The sequence below is a fragment of the Protomyctophum bolini genome, assembly GCF_963924005.1.
Source record: "Protomyctophum bolini genome assembly, chromosome: 6".
NCBI lineage: Eukaryota > Metazoa > Chordata > Actinopteri > Myctophiformes > Myctophidae > Protomyctophum > Protomyctophum bolini.
The window spans coordinates 23,359,448-23,373,413 of record NC_137867.1 but is presented as its reverse complement, the minus strand read 5'-3'; the positions used below and the strand labels follow the sequence as shown (position 1 = coordinate 23,373,413).

Here is a 13,966-nt window from a genome sequence, read left to right as displayed (position 1 = left end):
TTTGGAGCAGCTCCCAATGTATGAATGAATGAACCATTGTAAAGCGCTTTGAGCACTTGGAAAAGCTCTATAAAAATGCAATTCATTAGAGTAGTGGCCATCTTGAGTAAAAAAAACAACAACCCGTTAATAACGGTATTGACTCATTTTCAACACCATTATTATATTATTCTAGATATAAAAATACGGTACATACAAATATTAATTGAATGCCTGAGATGGGAAATTATGTTTTTCTGATAGCTAAAGATGTCCTTAATATTGTGGGGTATTCAGAAAAGTAACCTTTCGGTCAAATTTTCAACAAAAAAAGGTCAAATCGTATACCGGTTTCGTGGAATGACTATATTGGCAAACTACAAAATGAAATGCATTCAACTCAGTACATTAAGAAAAACAATCCAATCGGGACACATTAACAGACTGCTGTTCTGGTCTTTCACTCTGGAGCGGATGACTTTGAATATGATGGGAAGCCCAGGATATGACTTGTAAATGTCTCCATGGATATCTCTTCTGGAATGACGGTCTCCAGAGCTTGTTCTGAATACACACACACGCAAGCACGCGCGCAAGCATATGCACGCACGCACGCACACACACACACACACACACACACACACACACACACACACACACACACACACACACACACACACACACACACACACACACACACACACACACACACACACACACACACACACACACACACCACCACAACAACAAACACCACCAGGTGAGCGGTGTGGTGTAATAATGAAATATTACAATTAATATATGCAGCTACTGGAGCTTTTGTACAGACCTTCACATTTATTGGTTTCAAGGTCAGGCCTTTGCTCCTTTGATCTCAAACCTAAAAGTGTTGTGAAACACTCTGCCACCTCATCCTCAGTCAAGTGTTCCCCTGTCAAAAATAACAAAAAAATTATGCTCCTTCAACTATGCATATGAAGTCACGCAATACTAATAGACTGTATTATTAATTCAAAGGCAGTCTAATCACAACATTCTGCCTGAATATATGCAACAAACCTCTGGCCTGTAGAAGTTCCAAAAGCTTGTCTTTCTGTAGCACAGGCTCCCCCAGCTCATGACAGTCACACAGGACCTGAAATGTTTGAATGAGTTGCTCATCCTTGGAACTGCAGGCTGGCCGGTGGTTGATGTAGAGTTTAATAAACTCCTCCAAGTCAATGTCAGTCACATATTTTCCAGTTTCAGCATACCTGCTGAACTTGACCTCATTCTTCATGTCTTCCAGCTTGAGAAAACAAAACATCTAGGCTATAGTCATCCATTCATATGGTGTACATACTGTAGAGTACAAAGTACATGAATGCGCAATGCAATATAATATATTTATAAAGGTGATGGGTACAACTGTAGACAATTTCAGCTGAAGTTAAACATGTTTATTATGACAGCTAGGTTTATTGAGGAGGCAAAAAATGAACATTCTACACATTGTACCTCTTGCTCTGTAGTGAAGAAACCTAGTGCCCGCATTACAAAAGGCACCTCTGTCAAGGGAATTAGGGTTGACACCTGTCGATTCTCCATTGTGTCAATGCCCTGATTACGCAACTGACAGTAATAGAAATAGTCTTCCATTTCCTAAAACAGAACCATTTTTATTTCAGTTAAGTGAGAAATGAGTGATTGTACACAGAAATGAGCTAAAATAATGTGATTAAATGTGAAATTTGAGAAAATGAAATAAAATATGAATAAGTATATTTAGCTCACTCTGTAGAACTCCCCCTCTCTCCCTCCTTCTAAAAGTGTGTAGTAAGGCAACAGGTCTTTACCTCCGAGGGCTGCTGCTGCTTCTAATGCACTGTTTACAACAAGAAAACATCTTACTGCTCATTAACTGCAAAAAAGAAATAGGACTATCGTGCCCATATAATTCTTTGGGTTAATCAGAGTGGTGATATCAAACCTTACTTTAGGCAAATTTCCCATGAAAAGACAGTGCTATCAGATCCCCCAGCAGTAAAAACAAATCGACCATCATAGGAGCAGGCCAGAGCAGACACCCCTGTCGGATGGCAGATCAAAGCGTTGGATTTGTATGGGTTTCCATCGATGGGCATAATTTGGAGACCCACCTTGAATTAAGGAAAAATAATGTTATCTTTTTTAATTTGATTAATTAGATTGAACACATTTTCATACAACGAAAATGTTTACATAATGTATGCATTAGTGTAATTTAATTTAAAAAATAAGTGACACAGCTCTGCCAGTAACAATAAATACACAACAAAAACAGGAAATAGAGGTTAATAAAAAAGGTAGAAATAACCTTATTGTTTGTGATGTATGCCAGGTAATATGAGCTTGTATCATGTTCCTTAGACATAGGAAGCATGACAATCTTCTCAACTGGAGAACCATATGTTGGGCCAAGGAGAGTTTTTCTAAATTTGAAAAAGGCACAGTAAATTGAACATTTCATGTGAAAAGAATCAAAGAATGGCACTGTACTTGGTTTCTCAAATGAATTGATTGTTTTTGTTATAACATCAGACCTGCACATTTTGGTAGTGCTGTTGAATAGCTTCATTTTAAATTGGTCTGAAGCAGTGAGAAGAAAATGCTCTGTGGTGAGGGGTGGATACCAAGTCATGCATGTTGGCACAGCACTTTGCTCAATTTGTTCAGAGCTTAAGATCAGAAGGTTGTTCTCCTTGCTGTTGTCTAGGTCATACTCCACCTATCATACAGACACACACAAATTAATGTACAGATAAAAAATATTACACTAAAGGTATGTAGAACAGAGACACAAGCCACTAAAATAATTCCCACTCACCAGCCTTCGGTCCATGCCCAGAGAGAGCAGTCTGGGTCGGGTGCTGTCCAGGTAAACCCCAAACAGAAGGTCTTTAATGGGCTTGTAGTGGGAGTGGTGTCGGCCAACATAGCTCCAATGCTGTAACCCATTATTAGTCTGCAAGTGGAACACCATTACTGCTTTCCCAGCATCCTAACAGTGAGATCAGAAGTGAAGGATTTTATCATCTAAAAAAATATGACAAGCCATTGTTCCATTTCTTCCTAACTTAGTTGTTCACGTGTGATTAGATTAATAGATAGATAGATAGATAGATAGATAGATAGATAGATAGATAGATAGATAGATAGATAGATAGATAGATAGATAGATAGATAGATAGATAGATAGATAGATAGATAGATAGATAGATAGATAGAACAATGAACAATGAATGATACATTATTCGTGTGCCCTGTCGCTGCAAACCGACAACCATATCTCTTTCGATACACATGGAGTCGCCAGCCACTTATTTTCAACTGACAGTGAGGAGTGTCACGAGAGCATGACCTTGACCCCATACCAGTTCCACCCCCCAATGAACAGGCACCGACTAACCTGTCCACTCCCTCCCCAACAAATATATAGCTAATCGTGTTTGTTGGACTGCCTGGCCAAGCCGAAGGCATCATGGCAGAACTGAACCCCAGTTTTCAAGACACCAAGAATAATAATGATTTGCTTACCGCAGTGGCAAGATACTGTGAGTCTGAAGAGAAAATGATGTGTGTGATGCAGTGTTGACTGTAACTGAAACACTCCTCTGCATCACTTTGTAGTGTACAGGCATCAAGCACATGGACTGCTCCACTGGCAAAGCCAACAGCCAGGTGAAATCCTAATCAGACATAAAGACTGTTACATTGCAACATAATCTAGATGAAAGTAGTAATAACTATTATGTGATAAGATAAAAATGGCAAACACCACAGCTAAATGGAACAAATGTTAAGTAATTGTCTGCTTCTACCAGAATAATGGACAGAGTAATATTTTGGATCACCTTGGGGATCAAAGGCAATACACTGAATCTGCTTCTCTGACTCTGTATCAAAGACCCTGCTGGAGATGGTCACTTTGCTGTTATAGTCCCACAACTTCAGAATGCCACTGTGACTGCCCATTGCAACAACCGGTTGCTTGGGATGGCAAGTTACTGCATGCAGGGGTTTACAATGTTCGCGTAACAGTGTTTGAGCCACACCATCTTGTGTATTTATATGTACCACTGTTGAAGTAACCGTGCTCACAACAACGTTTCTACAGGAGAGAAGAGTAAAATGGATGAAAATCAAATGTTGGTTGTTTTGTTGTGTGACACATTACTGATTTAAAGTCAACACATAAAGTAGACATATTTCTCACACCTGACAATGAATGGCTTGACCTCCACAGTGCCTTCCTTTTGATATCCTTGAGGAGTCTTGGGTACACACTCTTTGGAAAAAGAGATGGACGTAATTGCATCCAGGCAGAATTCTCTGTAGCAGCCCAAAAGCTTTATGTTCTCATCATAAAATTTTATCTGGCCTGCAGTATCCCCTGTTACAATACATCTGTGAAATCATAGAGAAAAAAACAAAAGTGAGAGACCAGTAATTGATTGATTGATTGAAAATTGATTGAAAGCTACACATCAAGTACACAATGCTGCTGTATCTATTAACACTATATTGGCATTGAGGACCTGTCAGTTCGAGTGAGCACAGTGATGGGTTCTTTCTGGAGGGGAATGAGCTTGATGGCTTCTCTAACGAGGGCTCTGCTCGGAGCAAAGCCTCTAACCATGTCCCACAGTACAAGGTTGCCTGCAGAAGTCGCTGTTAGGGCCTGAGGCCCCTTCCAATGAAACACAGACTGGCTGAGAGACCCCACAGCCTTTCTGAAAGTCTTACAAAGGACAACAACATCACTGAAGAGATTGGGTTAAAGTAATGAAAGGAAAATAGTGAACCATCCATCAAAACTTTGAATTTTAATTACACCTTTGCAGAATTTCACCCAATAATATCTCTACCTTGTCATGGAGCTCAGGGGCGATGTATTCCAGACTTGTCTTGGTCTGAAAATGAACGACTGTTTACGGCGGCCTCTATAAAAACTGTGTTCGATTTTCACTGTAGTGACACAGATTTATGGTACTTACCCTTTTGTAAAATAGGACTTGGCTCACACTGCTGCTGAGCAGCTCAGTGTCATCATTTGGATTGAAAATAATGTAACTCTGAAAAGGAGCTAAAATCAAGAAATGTAAAATATACATGACAGAAATGTGTAAAAAATAATAGAAAACGACGGCCTTACTTGAAATCCATGATCAGGACAGAGTTCAGTAACCCACAAAGGCTCTTTTAGATCATTAGTCCAATCCCAGATACATACACACTGTAATGACAAATCATCAGTCTGGTTACTATAATACAGATTCAGCTATATTTGTAGTTTGTTGAGAATTTACCATTGTCACTGCAATGAGACATTTACTTGAAAGGAATTAATTGCGACCGCAGGTCACAGTTAAGAGTTAACTATGAAATCGTGCATTTCCCGTCAGTTGGTTCCCATCAGTTGGTCACAGTTGGATATTCCTGTCTTACCTGCTGTCCTAATAAATATTGGTACTCTAGCTATTGGTGTGTGCGGCCACCTTCTTGTTTATTCAAGATCTCCTCTACAGTTTTCTCCCGTGTCCCGGCACCGCCACAAGGACTTTGGTGTGCGTAGAGCCTCTTTGTACACACCCCATATATGGTCATGCCTCGTGACATCACGTGATGTCATCAATATTGGCCAGCAACTCTACATCTCACCTCAAACCTCAAACCCTTAGATATCCATAGCTGAACTGTTCTGACATTCCATATGTTGATGATTGATTCTTCCCCACCCATCCTTCCTCTTCGATGTCTCCCTTTTGACTGATACCTGTCCATTTAAACTCTAGACGGTTATTACTAGTGCAGCCACGCCCGGCAGCCGGCAAAAACTAGAGTTATTCTCTCCCAGGCGTCTTATTGGTTATTCTAATTTTAAAAAGTAGCAATATTGTCTTCAGTTCAATCCATATTTGGACACAACTTGCTCATAGAGACATGTACTCGTGTTTACTAGATATTTAGGCCTCGTGGAGGTTGCAGAGAGTCTAAAATCAAAAGATTCAGTCTCAGAAAAGCATTAATACTGTAGATGTCAGATTAGAGTACACCAGAATTCTACTCCCATCGTGGGTTTTTCTTTATTGGTAAAGTTTTTGATAATTCAGTGTGGACTGTGGACTATGTTTTACTTTGTATTAAAATAAATTCATTGTCAATCTCACCTGAATTTCTTCAGCTCCTAGAGTTACCACGTGTTTGGCATCTCTTGACAATGCCATTGACACAACACCCCTGTCAAGGTGGCAGTCAAACAATGTGCGTACAGGAATCCTGGAAAATTGGCCAAATGTGTGCTTACAATCAAGAATGAAAATGTATATGTTAAGCATTTATTTCCTATGATGTACAACAGAAAGCTACCCTGAGTATGAGTCCCAAATAATAACCATGCAGCCTGGTCCTTTGTCTGCTGTCACCAGCCAGCGTCTGTCCTCACTCACACACAAACAGGAAATGGGGCTACAGTGACCCTATGAAGAAAGGTTTCAAATTGTAACTACAAGGATAACCAATCACATACTGTATTATGACTGACCATGTTATTATTCCCAATTTTGATTTGAAAATGAATTTGTGTGGAAACTGAGGACTGACTGTAATGTTTACCTGAAGAAGGTGCTGGGAGTTGGAGGTGTGATTGTATATTATACCAACATGGGAACCAGCATACAGGATGACTAGCTGATCATGCAGGTCTTGCAGAATGAAGACAGGAAGGGTGTGATCTATTCCAAAAGCCCATTCAAGTGTCTGGATGCATGATTGACACATTTGCAGATATGTTACATACCCAAATATAACTTGTTGAGACAGATATAGTAAATAGTAGACAGTAGGCCTAGTAAGATATTATGTCAAGACATTATTACCAAAGGGTGTGCTTTGATGTGAGTTAACTTCTCCTTTGGCAGGAGTGTCTTTGTGGTATAGACTTGAGAGAGAAATGAATCCCCATTTATCATGGGATATGCCTCTGATTGCACATTCCCATCTCCATTACTCTTCTCTGCCTCCTCAATACTTTTCCAGTCCTCTCCTTGACCATTGCTTGGATGCTTGTCTCCCATAGAATCTTCTTGCTTTTCCTCTTGATGCCTTGCCAAGGGTTCGTCTTTCTCAGGCCCAGCATCTGACATATTAACTAAGCATATTTCATTTATCATTTTTAGGGCAAATTAATGTCACCATCATCCCACCTCCTCTCTATGCTCCTTCTCACTTATATTTGATTGCGTCTATGCTTGCAAGTTTAGCAACTAGCTAGAGTTAAAACAGATGGCATGACAACTTCAAAAGGTAATAGTAGCAATTTCAATAAAATTATCAAAGGTATTATAATAACTCAATATAGTATGTAACTTTAGAATTTGTAGATGAAATAGAAGAAGATGAAAAAGAAGAAGGAGAAGAATATACATTGCATCTTACCCAGAATGACAGAATAGCCACAAACTGCTACTGCAAGCCCCACAATGTCTTTTAAGAAAAGCGTCTTGTTACCATAGTTACCTTCAGTGCATGATGGGAGGAGCTTCGCATGTAGGGACTGTTCACTAGACGCTGCCGGACAGTCCTTGGTAGGGACCAGAGTAATCAAAATCTAGTAAGAAAGTGGCGACGCGCTTTGATCTCGCCGCAAAAGCGGGTGCCAAACATTGGAACTATCTTATTGAGATAGAACGAGCACTTCCGCATTCTATTGTTACAATGGGAGTCAACGCTAGTGTCGCCACTCTCTTACTATTCCACTCGGGACCAATGCGCTCGCTCAGGAAAAATAATAATAATTTAATATTAGTTTTATTTATACAGTTTTCCACAGCAATGTGCGTCCACATTGAAGTTAAATAGAATTAAATAATATAGCCTAATATAAATAAGGGAGCAAAATGTCTTTAAATGTTTCCTCCCTTTAACAAGTTTTTCCGGTGTTTCCGGTTGGGTCATATTAGCATACCGTCATAAGCAGCTGATCTGATCGTTGCTTTCCATTTCCTTAAGCCTTTTTATGAGTTTAGTTCAAGCCAGCTGTGTTGTTTTCACACTCAATCCTTTGCTTAGTTGCTATAAGTAATAATTATCTCATTATCAAGGATTTGGGGTTTTCTACTTTAGAGTTGTTGTAATAGTAGAACTGCTGAGAGAGTAATTAAAGAATCAAAGAAAGGAGGTCACGCAGTGGCAACATTTGAGTCTGACAGGTGAGTCAGTTGTAACTCTGGTTGTGTTGTGGTTTAGTTATTTGTTATGGTTAGGTTAGTTATAGTTATACGTTATTTGTTACGACCAGTGACAGTAGATAATAAAGAAGTCGACGAGGAAAGTTGATCAATATGCAACAGTTGCAAAATACAGCGACAGAGCCAACTACTGTGTATAAAGACATACGGACATTGATTTGAGCTGACAGTTGTTTATTATTTCGTTACATAAACGCGTTACATAAGTATGCCGTAGTGTTCTACCTGAATGACTAGTGGCATTTTGACTTTCTGTGTTGTGGACGTGTCCATGAAAACGTATGTGGGCTTCACATTTCAATGCAACTTGGAATTCATAGATAGTGATTCAAATATTAGGTTGTACATCATAGCTGGGCAAACTGGCGTTGATCTATTAAACCAGCCAGCCAGGTAGTGGCCATCTGTTTTATTTTATCTGTTGTATCTTGTTAAAATGTGTTTAAAAATACATGCATTATTTGCCACTTCCATATTGGCTAATGGCTACATAAATGAGCAGTGACATAAGTGCTACATAAGTGATCGGCTTCAATAAACATAACATTCTGGTTTTCTTTTTTTTCTTTTTTTTTTAAACATAACATTCTGTTTTTTTTTTTTTTTTTTTTTTAATGTTCAAGTGGGAGAATCAGGGGAGCCAGAGGAATGAGCTCTACAATGTGGACAGATAAGCAAAGAGGAATCCGAGTTTCTCAGGCAGAACTTCTTTGCAAGAATGTATGTGGGTATTATGGCAACCCTGCATGGCAAGGCTTTTGTTCCAAGTGCTGGAGAGAGAGAGCTCGTAAAGCTGAAGTTCAGAAACAAGACCCTTGGTAAAGCCAATTAATTAAATGTTATTTTTGATAATGTTGAACTTTCGGACTTTGTCATTTTACAAATGGGAAATTAGCTTGAAGTTGTATCTCACATTTTAATGTTTGCTCCTAAATTTGTCATTTTGTGTAGCCAGAAGAATGAAGGAAGTCCTCTCACTTTCTCCAAATTTGAGGAGAAAAAGAGCAATGAGAAGGGTCGTCGAGTTAACACTATGAGGAGACTATTTTGGGGTGGGCCATCACCTCCAAAACGAGGTAATTCTTTCTCAAGAAACATAGTTAAACATAATCCAGGGTGTTGTTGGCAGCACCATACAGTAAAATGTGTCCACCAAATTATCATTTGTCATATTTACACCTGCACCCAGCCACCCACCATGTTTATACTATTGTAATTTAATCCAGGGTCATATTCAGAACGACCACAGAATGTGGTGCAGGTCTAGCATCTCTGAGAGCTTCCTACTTGGGAATAAATTGTCAAAATATCTAGTCTGTCTGCCCCAGCTGCTTGCCACTCAGGCTAGTATTTTTCTGTAGACATGTGCAGACTGAGAGCACACACTTTGTGTGACATTTTATGTAGAGATCTTCCACATTATCGCTGACTTGCTATTTGCATGAAAGCGATAGCTTGAAGTTTAGAGAAGTGGACTTTTGACAAAGACAAAATCAATAGTGTAATGGTTCATTTCTTCTTGTCTTTTTAGAGTCTTCTGAAAGCCAAATAAATGCCTCGAAAGCTTACCAGAGCCTTGAGGTAGGAGACTTCACTGGTTTCTTGAAGCTACTCCGGAACCCTTCCTCACAGCGTTTACAGTCCCGCTGCACAGCTTTTCTCAATACAGTGGAGGCTTACCATGTAGCTATCTTTTTCATTCTCTCATTGTCATAAATATAATAATTCCACCACAAGATGACTTGTGAAAATGTACTTTAACGCTGACTAAAGTGTCATAAATTTATAGGACCTACCAGTACAAAAGCAGTCTGACCTTGTGCAAGATTTCTACCAGAATATTGCTGAGTATTTTAGTGGTGAGTACAAACGGATTTAAAACTTGTTTCAATTCTCATCTCATTCTGTTAGCAGAATATTAATGCTTGTATTTGTGTTCTACTTTAGGTTTGAGTTTGGCTGAGGCTCAGGTTTCTCAGATGATGGAACATGTAGAGAAGCTAATAATGACTCGTTTGCACAAATGGGTTTTCTGTCATGATAGCTGTGATGATGAACAGAAGGATCTAGCTCTCCAAAGGAGAATAAGGCAAGTTGTACATAAGTTCAGTTGTATGTCCTTGCCTTTGCCACTCCAATTTGTACCTATTTTTTTATTTTGCCTCTGACAAAAACGTTGCCTGTAGCATTTATCTTTGATGCCAGTGCCATGGTACTCTGTTATAACTGTTGTGATGTTTTGCTACTGTAGGTCCTTAAACTGGGTTACTCCCCAGATGCTGTGTGTACCATTTCCGGATCAAAATGCTGCAATCACGGTTGACCCCTTTCTACCTGCTATAACGGGTGATTCTCAAATTCAGTACTTTGAGGGAGAAAAGTAATACTGTAAAGTAATGACTTTCACTTATACTATACATCTATGTATCCTAGCGTTTCATGTCTACTAAGTCTTCTGCCCTTTGTTTCGACAGCTATAATTGAGATGGATGCCAAACGAGCACCTCAGGACAAGCTTGCATGCGTGTCTAAATGCAGCCAGCACATCTTTGAAGCTCTTTCCACTTCAAATTCAGAGCCGGCTAATGCTGATGATTTTCTGTCTGGCCTAATCTATGTGGTGCTTAAGGCCAACCCACCTCGACTCCACTCAAACATGCAATATGTGATTCGCTTTGGTCTGCCCCACAGTCTAATGGCAGGAGAGAGTGGCTACTATTTCACAAATTTGGTTAGTTTACTTACTGCAATCATAATGCAAACTCGTATTGGACCAACCACAGCAATGGTTTTGGTATTGAGTATGATTCATGTTTGTTATTAATATGTTCTGGTATTCCATTTTAGTCTTGCGCTATAGCCTTCATTGACAAGCTGGATGGGCCTGCACTGAATCTCAGTCCAGAGGTGTTCGAAGGCTACATGCTGCAGCGCCATGCTCCCTCTGTTCACAGAGGAAGTGAGAGGAAACGGATTGCCAGTGAAACACAAGATCTGCTGCATGAGCTGAAGGGTAGACAGGAAAAGCTGGACCAGGCAATGAATGCGCTCAAATTGCAGTTACAACACTGGGAACAAGCAGTTGAGGCTCAAGTGGACGATGCAATAGCCAAGTCTGTTCTACTACAAAGAGAGATAACGGCTGAATGTGAGATGTCAAAATGTTGCTCATCCTCTGGTCAAGCTGTAGCCTTGCAGGAGTCGGTGCTGGTGCTCAGGGATCAAGATAGCTGTCCACTAGATACAGATTGTTAGATACTTGCTTGATTTGGCAATTGGCTGTGACATAACAAGTTGTCAATTTTCAAACCAGTGCTAAATGCAAAAACAAAAGACTTTAAAGCAGTCGTTCCCAAAGTGGGGTCCGGGGACCCCCAGGAGTACTTGAGGGAGTTCCAGGGGGGACCCAGCTAAATGATAATTTGGAACCAAATGGACCCTTATGGGTCTGTAACTCAGAGTGTACAAATGGACCTGGTTCCATTTGTACGCTCTCAGAGTTAAATTAGCATTGATTTTACAATATGAATTGGGGGTCCCAGAGATAGAAATGCTGTTAAATGGGGGTCCGTAGACTAATGCATGTCAAACTGGGGGTCCTTGAAATTAAACGGGTTGAAAATCACTGCTAGAGCCATAAATCTTTTCTCTTATGGGGGGTCCCTGGCATATATTTAACAGGGGTCCGCGGGCTAATTAGTGTCAATTTGGGGGTCCTTGACATGAAAAAGTTTGGGAACCACTGTTTTAATGCAAATTGTGAAGAGCCTCCATTGTTGTGCCTTTTTTTGTGCATACAACCATAGTAACCAATTATTTGTCTTAGATACTAAGTTCATGTCGGCTTCATAACTTGTACACATATTTTGCTGTTTCACTTTAAGGAGAATTATTATTTTGTGCACATTCCAGGTGGGTTGGCATTGAGGTCTGTAGACTAGTGAAAAGTATGGTTAAAGCACTAAGTATTGTTAAGCATTTAGGTCAAACAGCACTTAATTGATTGATTTGAATATTCACTTTCTCAACCAGTGTGCCTTATGGACTTTTGTGAAGCAAAAACCTTTGAGGAAAATTACATTTTAAGATGTCAATTTATCAACTGGGATCACTGAAAGATAAATAATTATGCCTTCAGCAGAAGAAATTACTACAGTAGTGGTTAACTTAGTCCAGGTCATCTGTACTTTGAAGAATATATTTTTCTGACTGTTTGAATGGTCTGAACTGTTTACATGATTATATCAACATAATATTAAAGTTATTGATTTGTATGATGTGATACTTTCAGCGTCTTGTGTATTGATATGAATTAAGAATATATTACTATAAATTTTCAAGGATTTGACATTGAATCAAGTAGTTTTACTGATGCATGGGATTCATTGAATGTGGACGTGTTTAAGAGTTATTTGGCACTCAGAATCAGCATTAATATATATTTCTTTGTCTTAGGTGCTTCTAAAATAGCATTTAAAGAGATCCACTACTGTGGCATGTTAAACAAAAATGTCACTGTTGAAGAGACCTACTGATATTCATATTTCTGAATCAGGGCTCTTGGTTAACTTTATCACCACCATCCTCCTGGAACCAACCTGAAACGTCTGTTATTTGTATGCAGCTGTGACTCTGTCTCCAAGACAAATTTCTCCCAAGGGAGACAAATAAAGATAACCTTAAACCTTGAAATAAAATCTGGTACAAAGTGGGTGTTGTAATGCAATTCAAGGGGTGTTGCAGAATACTTTCATAATTGGATTTGATCAATGTCACTTCAGTTTAACCACGTAAAAACGGACCTGCACTGTATTTGATGTGTTCTTTTTCAGCCTACAGTCTCCACCAAAAATATAGGCCTATAGAAAAATATTTTTTGGTGAATGTCAACTCCAGAATAGGAATGCTGGGGTTTAAGTGGTTAAACGCCAAGTATAAAAGTAATTTTCAGTTGGTCCTATAATGGAAACAAATTTTGACGAAAAGATTTACATATTTGCGTACAGTTAAAGGACTACTTTACCACTTTTCAACCTATCTTCGTATTATTGGTCCATTTTAACTCAGTCTGTGTCTGGAGGACGAGGAGCTGTGGGCAGTTCAGAAACCCGTCCACCTGCAGTGACATCATCGATGGGGAATCCAAGCTAATAGAAACGGCAGGCTTTCTTTTCTTGAAAAGTTGCAATGCGATAATGGAAGCCATAAAAATCTAACTTGTTTAAAAGAAAATCTGCCTAACCATTATGTCACTGGTGGATGGGTTTCTGAACTGCCCACAGCTCCTCCTATGAGACACAGACTGAGCTAAAATGGTGGTATTTTATCATGATCATTAGTGAGAACCAATTCAATAAAGATAGGTTGAAAAGTGGTGAAGTGCATGGTCCTTTAATATGACAAAAGGTGCTATAAGACAAGTATATACATGTAATTCAGGGGTGCCGTGGATGAAAATGTTATTTACAGGGGTGACACAACAATATTTGAGAACCACTGATCTAAAGCCCTCCCAAACTGCCCATCCTGAATAAAAAGAGATTTCCATTTGCCAGTGACCTTTAATATAAATAAAAATCTATTGTAATATGGTGCTAGAAGGGTATAGCTTTGTATACTCTAAAGGTGGGCAGACACAATAAGCCAACTAGCCAAGGCTTCAGCCTACACCTTTTTGGTCAATGTCTATTTTACTTTTTTTAAAGATAACAAATGCAGGC

The 13,966-nt window shown here is 39.3% G+C and overlaps 2 protein-coding genes across 4 annotated transcripts; one reads left to right on the top strand and one right to left on the bottom strand.

Moving 5' to 3' along the window:
• Positions 1-439: 439 nt before the first annotated feature.
• Positions 440-7,142, bottom strand: cfap251 (cilia and flagella associated protein 251; the record flags this gene model as incomplete). Its single annotated transcript, XM_080765740.1, has 20 exons — positions 440-543; positions 809-910; positions 1,039-1,267; positions 1,477-1,620; positions 1,753-1,843; positions 1,954-2,117; positions 2,315-2,429; positions 2,541-2,725; positions 2,825-2,998; positions 3,535-3,686; positions 3,852-4,108; positions 4,216-4,404; positions 4,536-4,738; positions 4,866-4,910; positions 4,995-5,072; positions 5,153-5,233; positions 6,168-6,276; positions 6,367-6,476; positions 6,613-6,756; positions 6,876-7,142. The coding sequence occupies 20 exons, from the start codon at positions 7,140-7,142 to the stop codon at positions 440-442; spliced, it is 2,943 nt and encodes a 980-aa protein (XP_080621866.1).
• An 834-nt stretch (positions 7,143-7,976) lies between these two features.
• Positions 7,977-12,520, top strand: LOC308316819 (rab5 GDP/GTP exchange factor-like). 3 transcript variants are annotated; one of them, XM_080765608.1, is made up of 9 exons: positions 7,977-8,207; positions 8,870-8,966; positions 9,198-9,322; positions 9,778-9,929; positions 10,036-10,105; positions 10,194-10,335; positions 10,498-10,592; positions 10,721-10,977; positions 11,094-12,520. In XM_080765608.1, exons 3-9 carry the CDS (start codon positions 9,280-9,282, stop codon positions 11,499-11,501), a joined length of 1,167 nt encoding a protein of 388 aa, XP_080621734.1. In that variant the 5' UTR covers positions 7,977-8,207; positions 8,870-8,966; positions 9,198-9,279; the 3' UTR covers positions 11,502-12,520. The 3 variants fall into 3 exon arrangements, with proteins under 3 accessions (XP_080621734.1, XP_080621733.1, XP_080621735.1); XM_080765607.1 differs by having other exon boundaries at positions 8,870-9,064; XM_080765609.1 differs by lacking the exon at positions 8,870-8,966.
• Positions 12,521-13,966: the final 1,446 nt, after the last annotated feature.

Bases quoted from the DNA above. Each gene is read 5' to 3' on its own strand.
- LOC308316819 (XM_080765607.1), top strand. From the start codon at position 8,895: ATGAGCTCTACAATGTGGACAGATAAGCAAAGAGGAATCCGAGTTTCT. The intron at 10,106-10,193 runs GTGAGTACAAAC...GTTCTACTTTAG, and splicing joins TATTGCTGAGTATTTTAGTG to GTTTGAGTTTGGCTGAGGCT. The intron at 10,336-10,497 runs GCAAGTTGTACA...TTGCTACTGTAG, and splicing joins GCTCTCCAAAGGAGAATAAG to GTCCTTAAACTGGGTTACTC.